This window comes from Octopus sinensis, linkage group LG11 (assembly GCF_006345805.1).
Source record: "Octopus sinensis linkage group LG11, ASM634580v1, whole genome shotgun sequence".
NCBI lineage: Eukaryota > Metazoa > Mollusca > Cephalopoda > Octopoda > Octopodidae > Octopus > Octopus sinensis.
The window spans coordinates 39239091-39250120 of NC_043007.1; the positions used below are offsets into that span (position 1 = coordinate 39239091).

The following is an 11030-nucleotide window of genomic DNA, read 5'->3' on the forward strand; positions in this document are numbered from 1 at the left end:
AAGGTGGCAAGCTGGCAGAGCTGTTAGCATGCCAGACAAAATGCTTAACAGCATTTCATATGTCTTTATGATCTGAATTCAAATTCTGCTGGGGGTCAACATTGCCTTTCATCGTTTCAGATTGAGCACTAGGGTCGATGTAATTAACTGGCCCTCTTTCCCCAAGATTTCAGGCTTTGTGCCAAAATTTGAAACCATTATATATATATATACACACATCTACACATACATACACATGAACAAAATCATAGAAGTGTAAACATATTTGTGTAGTTAAGAAGTTTTCTTCACTTTGGTGTGGCATCATCTTCAGTCCTACTGTATGACCCTTTGAGCAAAACAAGTATCTTCTATTGCTCCAGTCCAACCAAATACCTTGTGAATGAATTTTGTAGATGGAAACTGAATAAAGCCCAACATGTGTATATATGTATGTGTTTGTGTGTAGAGACAGTAGCCTCTCAACTGTCCTACACATGCATGCATGCATGAAAGACGGACGTTAAATGATGGTGATGATATATACATACACAGGCCTGACACAGTCTTCTGGGTTACTAACTCCTGTTGCGGAGTCCAACCCATGCCAACATGGAAGACAGATGTCACATGATGGTGATGTGTGTGTAAGTGTATAGACAGATATATACTGGGTCATCCCATAAAAGAAGTATAAAAAAAAACCGCATTATTTATGGGATGACCCAATATATGTACATGCAGGCACATGTCTGTATGAATGTTCACATTCAGTAATCATATGAGATTCAGTTGCTGTCCTTTTCCTACCAACAAACTGTCTGGGGGTCCTGCACTTTCAAAGATGTGTGGAGCTGTAAAAAAAATTAGTCAAAGGTTGCCAACAGGAAGGACATCCAATTGTAAAACATCACATGAACAATTTGTATTCATCTAACTCATACTGGTATGGCAAAATAGATGTAAAACAAGAACAAATGAATGAATGCAATAAAAAAATAGTTCACATAAAATCCGAACCCAATGATTTTACAATAAAATCAACAGAGCTGCAAGTAAATCAAGATCAGATACAAGAAAAGGACAGAATGCAAGTGAGTGTCCGGCCTTCATCCCAACCTCACAGAAGCATTTAGAATACAAAGTAAAGGTGGGAAACAATATCACTTCAACTGTTACTTACATAGTAAAGCACTTGAATGGAACGGTCTTGTGTGCCTGCACTTGTAACAAAGGTCATTAGAGTATTTCTTGTATCTGGAAAAAAGATGACAGAGAAAGTGAGTGATTCAGTGAGAGATAGAGAAAACAATGACCACAAAAAAAAAAAAGCAATATTATTAATTAACTCTTAAGATTTAATGCTGATTGCATTAGATATTTGTAATCAACCACATCACCCCACTATGTTCCATTCACTGCCTCCATCTCTAACCATCTGCCACTCTCTTCTCACATTAATGAATTTATTCATTCACCCTTGCCCATCCTTGGTCAATATTTCCTCATATATTCACCATTTTGTATCTTGAGTTTATGTCACGAAACCCTCACCACCATCTGTGTTTTCTTTCCAGTTACTCCCACCCACCCTTATTATAATGCAGCCATGTATCTCCTCTGTATCAAGACACCTGTGCTTGTCCCTCTCTTATAACTTAGTCGCTCATCACCTGACATAAAGCTATGCCCCTCTCTACTAGAGTAAAGGGTAAAGACCTGCTTCAGACATGAATGGCCATAGGATTGCACCTAGAAAGTTAGCCTCCAAGGTACAAGTCTGGGCAAGGTTACTTATGGAATCAATTTATCCCCTCTCCTGAAATTGCTGGCCTGGTGCCAAAATTTGAAATGAATATTATTATTATTATTGTTATTGATCCTGGAAAAATGAAAGGCAAAATCATCAGACGAGGTTTGAACTAAAGCCATAAATTATGTCTAATACAAAGATCAATTTAATCATCTGCCTGACCATGCTGAGCCTATCAATCATAGAGAGACGAGAGATAAAACAGTAATTTAAATTAGACTCAGTTTCATCTTGTCTTCTCTGACCAACACTCTTGGTCACCTCACAAACAATAATTTCTACTAGAGTCTGAACTTGTGACTATGTCACTGACCAACAACAATCATAGTTTCTGCACAACAATAAATATTACTATATAGTCCAGTGATGTAACTGACTATATCTGACCAACTGACCAATACTCTCAGTAACCTCACAACAACAATTATTACTATACAGTCTGATCTTGTGACTGTCCTTGACTAACTGACCAATACTCTCAGTAACCTCACAACAACAATTATTACTATACAGTCTGATCTTGTGACGGTCCTTGACCAACTGACCAATACTCTCAGTAACCTCACATCAACAATTATTACTATACAGTCTGATCTTGTGACGGTCCTTGACCAACTGACCAATACTCTCAGTAACTTCACATCAATTATTACTATACAGTTCAATCTTGTGACTGTTCTTGACCAACTGACCACTATTATAAGCAACTTCACAACAACAATTATTAATATACAGCCTGATCTTGTGACTGTCCTAGACCAACTGACCAATACTCTCAGTAACATCACAACAATTATTAATTTACAGTTTGATCTTGTGACAATTCTTGACCAAATGACCAATATTATAAACAACATCACAACAACAATTATTACTATACAGTCTGATCTTGTGACTCTATCCTAGACCAACTGACCAACACTCTCAGTCTCCTCACAACAACTCTACTACTATACAGTCCAATAAGTCCTAACCAGTTCCTCAGAATATCTCACACAAGCAACAAGATATGAGATAGAGAAGGATTATTTGTTTGTAAGCAAGTGGCCCTGCTTGGGAAGATTTATTAATTGTTTATGCATTAAATAACAAACAGTATTTTATACATGAATTAATTCTTTATTTCTTTATTGCCCACAAGGGACTAAACATAGAGGGGACAAACAAAGACAAAGGGGTTAAGTCGAAAACATTGACCCCAGTGCATAACTGGTACTTAATTTATCGACCCCAAAAGGATGAAAGGCAAAGTCGACCTTGGCAGACGAAATACCGCTAAGCATTTCGCCCGGTGTGCTAACGATTCTGCCAGCTCGCCACCTTACATGAATTAATTTCTGAGCTGCACAACAATAAATGACATCAAACATTTGGAGCACCAATATTCTTTTCTACTCTAGGCACAAGGCCTGAAATTTTGGGCGGAGGAGGCCAATCAATTAGATTGATCCCAGCACACAACTGGGACTTAATTTATCGACCCTGAAAGGATAAAAGGCAAAGTTGACCTTGGTGGAATTTGAACTCAGAATGTAAAGACAAATGAAATTTGGAGTACCAATATTACAGAGAAATGGGGGCAAAAAGCTTGCTGACAGGACTTGGATCTTATCCTGCTCCAAATTATAGAATGACCACGTTAATGATGACATAGAAAAGCACATGCTGCATTCTCTCTTTTTAAATTACATACTTAAATCCATTTTTTTAAATATATTTTTATCACCAGAAATTAATTGAGAATTTATAAATGTATCATTTATAGATATTATCAGTCTCCTCAGTTTACACTGAATGGAACATCACTCAACATATTCCATTTCATTACATACACACATACACTAAGTAAACTATGGTATCACAGGCACAATAAAGTGTCTGACACCATAGCAATAGAAAAGATGTCCCATGTGTGAGAACTAAAGCATGGGTGCTTATCTACATGGAACTGGCATGGTGCTTTTTGTGCAGTACCTTTGCTGTCCTGTGTCCGTATGCATTCATTCGTCCTTCTTCCAGGAAATCTACGCTCCCGCTTAGTTTTTCTAATGCTCGTTGCTTAGTTTTTCTTGAGGGCGGCCGTGATCTAGTAATCTCAAGATTAATCAGCCGAAATTACTACGATGATCCGTTCTTGACTGAAGACTGAGGGTTTCGAATGTCTTGTCCGTGTTTATTGTATCGTCTTCTAAGAGTTATACGTCTTGTCCATGTTGTAATTTTCTACATACCTTAACATATATTCCAGGCGCCACGTACCCTCTTAACATTAATGTGAGCACATATTCTTAATAACTGGTACGACTCTTTGTTTGTCTCTCTCTCTCTCTCTCTCACTTTTACTTGATCTGTCCCCTTCTCTCTCTACTCATCCTCTTTTTCTCTTCTCTTTCCTCTGATTCTTTGGTCTAATCTTCCACTACCCTCCTATTTCTTTGTCTCGCTCTGCACTCACAGGTCGCTCTTCGACACCCATCCCTTCTCCTCTCTGATTCCTTCTTTCTCTCTCTTCTCGCTCTTTGTCGCGTTTGTCCCTCCTCTCTCTCTCCTCTCTCTCTCTCTCTTCCGTTGCTTCTCTTTCTTTTCTTCTCTCTCTTCTCTGTCACGTGACTGCTGGCCGAAATCTGCCTTTCAGCTTCTGACCAGCGTCGTGTTAACATCGTTGTTTTTCGTCCGCCGCTATAGGCATCGCCGATAAGGCTCCTTTCCTTGCGCCAGAGAAAAAATTTGTTTGCTTGTTATCAGTCGTAAGACACTTGTTGTTGTTTTCACCGTTAATGCTTCTGTATTCCATTGTTTTTTTATATTCGTCCCTTTTGCTGTCCTGGTGTCCGTATGCATTCGATCCTTCTTCCAGGAAATCTACGCTCCCAGCTTAGTTTTTCTAATGCTCGTTGCTTAGTTTTTCTTGGAGGGCTGGCCGTGATCTAGTAATCTCAAGATTAATCAGCCGAAATTACTACGATGATCCGGTTCTTGACTGAAGACTGAGGGTTTCGAATGTCTTATCCGTGTTTATTGTATCGTCTTCTAAGAGTTATACGTTCTTGTCCATGTTGTAATTTTCTACATACCTTAATATATATATATATAATATATATATATATATATATATATATACAAATTGAGATAGGGGTTGTAAATGCAACCCTCATGACGAACCAAGCTATCAGATGTTGCTACACATCGCTGGTCACAACGCACTTTGCATCGTTTTAGCCTTCGAAAGACGCCACCCCGCTGGCTAAGCGAGCAGGCCGACAGAAGAAAGAGTGAGAGAAAGTTGTGGCGAAAGAGTACAGCAGGGATCACCACCACCTCCTACCTGAGCCTCGTGGAGCTTTAGGTGTTTTCGCTCAACAAACACAACGCCCGGTCTGGGAATCAAAACCGTGATCCTATGACCATGAGTCCGCTGCCCTAACCACTGGGCCATTGTGCCTCCACACACACATATATATATTTGATGGATTCTCTCATCATGAACAACAAATAAGGGTTCAGTAAAATAAAGTGGTAATCATGTTCTATAGAGAAGAATGTGTCCCTTGGGGCCTGCTGGTGCCTTGCAAACCTTTTGGCGAATGGAACAAGTTGAAGACAGTTTGCTTGAGTGCTTGTGGATCATTTACTATTATATGTACACACACACGCACAATGGGTTTCTTTCAGTTTCCATCTACCAAATCCACTCACATGGCCCAGAGCAATAATAGAAAACATATGCTCAAGGTGCTACACACTGGGACTGAACCTGAAACCATGTGGTTGGGAAACAAACTTCTTACCACACAACCACACCTGCATAATGGAATTAAAGAAATGAAACCAGAGATAAAAAAAAAAAACCCACCCTTGGCATTAGCAAAACCTGAATTGGGGAAATTAAATGAAATGAAACTGTGCTGTAGTGTCTCGTTATGAGCGTCTTACCTCTTGATCAACTGATGCTTGTATCATTGAAATCAATCAAAACATTAACGAAAGTAAATTGACTTCCTGATCCATTATTTCATCAAAAGAGCGAAAAAACAAAAAGACAGGGAGAAGAGAGAGAGGGGGGGGGGGGGGATAATTTTTTCTTTTTCTTTTTTAAATATAAACAAAATCAAAAACTAAACAACCAATGAACACAATTCTGGAAGATGAAGAGGAGTGAAGAGGAGTCTCTGTATTTGTGAATTGTATTATTCTCATGTATTGGATCATCTCCTTCTTAAACAAAGGAGTAAAACAAACATTTACTCAGCTGAAACGCACACACACACATATATGTGTGTGTGTGTGTGTATATATATATATATATATATATATATTTCATATATACACATGCACACATTTCTGATGTGTGTTTACAATTACTTGAAAAAAAAAAAGAAGGAAAAGAGAGGGAATGGGGATAAAGAAAAGAAAAGAAAGAAAAAAGCCTGGTTCTTTTAAAAACAGAGGAAACAAGTTCAATTCAAAGATTTGGCTTCAATTATTTTTCAATTTTTTTCCCTCGTTTTATCGTGTTAAATTGTGGGAGGTGCTTACAAAATTGCATTTGGGGGGGAAAAAAATAAAAAATAAAACGGAAATAATATTTTTTTTTTCTTTTCACTAAAATAAACATGACAACAATAAACACTAAAGCATTATCAACATCATCATCACCAGCAGCAGCAACAACAAGATCAAGATAAGGGTCGCCTTTTGCTTTTTCTTTTCTTTCTTTCTTTTTTTTTTTGCGAGTTATCGTTATGACTATCAATTTAGTCTTTAGAGCCTTCGAGGTTTTTACCAATTCCACAGTTCCACAGACCATGCATGAGTACTCCTCCCCTCATTCCCACATGACAGGATGGATGGAATGAAGTAATAGATTTGGGGTTTTTTTTTGTTTTACTTTTTGTTTCTTTGCCGTTGTATTTACTTTGTCATCAGTGAAAATTTGTCATGTGAATTTCATATTTTTATGTATATACATATATTGCATGCATATAAGTGCGTGTGTATATATATATATGTGTGTGTGTGTGTGTGTGTGTGTTTATAGATGCCGTGAAATACATATATTTCAAACAACACGATGCTAACATATTTTGCTTTGTTTTCTTTCATTTCACCCCCGTTTTATGACTCCCTCCTCTTCCTCTTATACAATTCAACTTTAAACTGTTATTTTTTTTATTACATAAACAAATACATAAATAAAAAGAAAAATGAATAAACCAAAAAAAAAGGAAAAAAAAATTTTTTTTTTTTAAAAACAGGGAAAAGAAAGAAAAAATGGAGAAGGAAAAAAAAATTTTGTTTTAAAAAAAATAGGAAGGGAAAAAAAAAATTCAAAATGAAAGGAAAGGATTTGATCTCATCAAAAAGATTTCCACCAAATGAAACTCATCAGCGCCACACACCTACCCAGCCACTCGTCTCCATCTCCACCATCACCATCATGTCTCAGAAACTGCATCTCAATCCTTCACTCCATGCCGCACAAAACACACCTCGCTACTGTAACTCTTCACTGCTGCTTCACACCCAACCCTTCACAGACGCACGCACGCACATATAAAGGCTCTCATCTTGCATTAAACCGAAAAATGTGGTCTGGTCTGGGCTGGTCTGAGTTGGGCTAGGCTGGGCTGGGCTGGGCTGGGGCTTAAGCTGGTTCTGGTTTCGGTATCTCCTCTTCCTTGAAATAACTTCCGACACCAATCGATATTTTAAAACCAATTTGTAGATATTTGTTTCAATAATCTTAGAAAGATTTTCTTCATTTTCTCAGTTTTTTTAAAAATATATTTACTTTATTTTTATTTACTATATTTATTAAAAAGAAAATCTATTTATCATCATCACCATTATTATTATTATCATTAATAATAATAATGATAATAATAATAGTAATTATTATTATTATTACAATTATTACCATCATCATCATCATCATTATTATTATTATTATCATTATTATTATTACCATTATCTTCAATTCCTTGCATCCACAAAGCAATGTGTTTTAATTATTTATTTTGCATAATTCTCTTTTCTTATTTTTCAAAATTTTTTTATTCATTTTTATTTATTTTCCAATTCTGCAAAAAGAAAACATATTTATTATGTAAATTGATGTTTTTTTGTGTCTATTTTTTTTTCTTGCAGTTAGATTTTGCTTTTCCTTTCTGGAAGTTAAAAAAAAAAGAATAGAAAAAGAGGAAAAAAAAAAGGAATATTGGCCCCGTATCCATAGCTAGCGGATGGGGCTGGATCAGACAAACCCATTATTCACTCACCCTACCTCCAATCACCTACCACCGTGGCTTTTAGAGATGGCCATAGCAATAGCAATGGTGTATTTGTGAGTGTGTGGGATGTGTGTGTGTGTGTGAGTGTACATAGCAGGAGAGAAAGAAAGTAAGCAATAACTTAGAGTAAGATGATAATAATCGTAATAATACTAATGATAATAATAATTGCTATTATTGCTGCAAGGACTACGGATGTGAGGGCATTACGTTGACAATATTGATCATCAGTATGATGATGACAATAATAATAATAATAATAAAAATAATAATGATAATGATAATGATAATAATAATAATAATGATGATAATGATAATAATAATAATAATAATAATGATGATAATAATAATAATAATAATAATGATAATAATAATAATAATAATAATAATGATAATAATAAACAACCTAAAGTGCCCTAAACTTCCTGTTGTCTTTATTGCTCAGGAAGACAAAAAGTACACAAATTTTGTATATGTATTTTTGTGTGTAATTGGGTATAGATTTGTGTGTGTGTGTGTGTATACACACATACACACATAAATGGACACATGCACTAACAAATGTATATACATATATACTCAGAAGCAAGCAACAAATACTTAAAAAAAGGCATAGCCAATATAATGTAATAATTTTATATTTATATGCATATATATTTAATTTTTAAAAATCAAACTAAAAGCTTTTCTGAGAAATGTTTGATTAGTGGATTCGTTAACTTGCCCTAATGCTTTCAGCAGAGGAAAAGATGAAAGATGGTAGTGAAGGTGATGTTGGCGGTGGGGTAACTGTGAAAGCAGTGGTGTAGAAGAGAGTGGTGGTGGTGGTGGTGGTGGTGGTGGCTGCAGGCAAAATTATCGGTTCCCCTCTCCCATTTATTCTTTTAAAAAAAAAAAATCTTTTAAAATAAACAGTGCCTGACTATCATATGGTAGCTGAGAAAGTGAAAAAAAGGGTTGAAAAGAGGCCAGGGTCAATATGTGCCTTACCTATACAGGCACCCAACCATAGAAACCATGCCAAATCAGACTGGAGCCTGGTGCAGCTCTCCAGCTTGCCAGCTCCAGTCAAATCATCCAGCCCATGCAGCATGGAAAACGGACATTAAATGATGATGATACATATACAGATATATATATATTTCTTTATTACCCACAAGGGGCTAAACATAGAGGGGACAAACAAGGACAGACAAAGGGATTAAGTCGATTACATCGACCCCAGTGCAAAACTGGTACTTTATTTATCGACCCCGAAAGGATGAAAGGTAAAATCGACCTCGGCGGAATTTGAACTCAGAACGTAACGACAGACGAAATACCGCTAAGCATTTCGCCCGGCGCGCTAAAGTTTCTGCCAGCTCACCTTTTATATATATATATATATATATATATATGTGTGTGCATGCATGCGTACACAAACACATACATATGTCCAGGTACTGAAAATGTAATGTTATCTGTTATGCCCAGTGACATCTGATGAAGTGGTCATATTTGTTATCAGCACAAGTATATATATATATAACTGGTGTGAGGTGCAGAGACAAAAATTGTAATTTGCGACTGAAGCCTGTTTTCCCCCATCTTTGTATTACATGTGTGTGTGTGTGTGGAGAGAGGGGGGGTCAGATAGATATAGTAACATTTTTTAAGCTGTTTTGAAGTCATGTCAGAAATGGTGTACATACTGCCATTAATAATGATAACAGCATATACACTGACAAACAATATCAACGTTAATAAGATAGACAGCAACCAATGGGGAAGCCCCATTGGAAGCCCTTCAACTTATATGAAATAGCAGCTAAATTGTCCATATATCACACCTTCCATTTTAATAAGACTACTAATATACACGAGATATACTACTCCTGACATCCTGCCAAAATATGATGGGGTGGTCACAACTAGAATGCTTTTGATGACAGGTCTACTTGTTCAGCACTTACCAGGGGTTAAATAGCCATTTGGAATAAGAGCCACAACTCACTCAAACCATAGTTTAGCACTTTAAAAATAATAGAATAAATGAAGACATTGAAGAAATGTAGTCCTAGATATACTAGTCTCTGGACAATAAAGACAGGATGGCCATGGCAAGAATATTTTTGATTGTGATATTGTTAATCAAAGATGATTTGGGGCCAAAATATAATATCAACAATGTGAATGTGGATGCTTCTACATGACTACTCAACTTACTAGATATAGCAGCTAAATTATGACAGCAGGGGAGCTTCTACGCATCTGCATGACCAGCTAGAAATAGCAGCCAAATCTCAAGAAAACAGAGGAGCTTCTAAATGGTAGCTCAACCTGCTCAAAATAGCAGCAAAAACAAGCTAATGAAGTATTCTCTACATGGGTACTTGACCTGGTAGAAACAGTAGCCAAAATGCAAGCTAATGAAGGATTCTCTATATGGTTGCTTGACTTGTTAGAAATAGCAGCCAAATTCTGTAATAACAAGACAGTCTCTACATGGTCACTTAACCTACTAGAAATGACAGTCAATTCTCCTTGAAATCCCACCTCGTCAGTTTAAATAAAGGACAATTTTGCAGAGTAGGGAGCCTGGGTTTTCTGCACATAGGAAACAGACAGGATAGTCATGGTAAGAAAGAATGTTTTTGATAATGGTTCTGCAGGACTAGTGTTCGACATCAAGGCTAAACACTAACAGCGATAACACCACCAAAAATAAGGGCAACAAGAAGCAGAACAACAATGATGAAAAAAAAATATCAAAAAACAAAAAAATCAGCAGATTCAATGATAATAACTAAAATAATATAACCTCAATAAAAACAGCATTAATAATAATGATTGTAACAACAACAACAACAGCAATAACTGTACAATCACTATATTGTTGTCAGTTGGCAAACAGTCAATGAACCGTTCTTACACTGGTTCCATTGAAAGTTTTGCATACATTCATACAT

The 11030-nt window shown here is 36.4% G+C and overlaps 1 protein-coding gene across 1 annotated transcript in view; it reads right to left on the reverse strand.

The window, feature by feature from the left end:
* Positions 1 to 11030, reverse strand: part of LOC115217349 (dihydrolipoyllysine-residue succinyltransferase component of 2-oxoglutarate dehydrogenase complex, mitochondrial) — a 174918-nt gene that overhangs the window by 28234 nt on the left and 135654 nt on the right. Inside the window, exon 4 of the mRNA XM_029787014.2 lies at positions 1163 to 1236. Coding sequence (XP_029642874.1) covers positions 1163 to 1236 — 74 coding nt within the window. The remainder of the gene's footprint in view (positions 1 to 1162; positions 1237 to 11030) is intronic.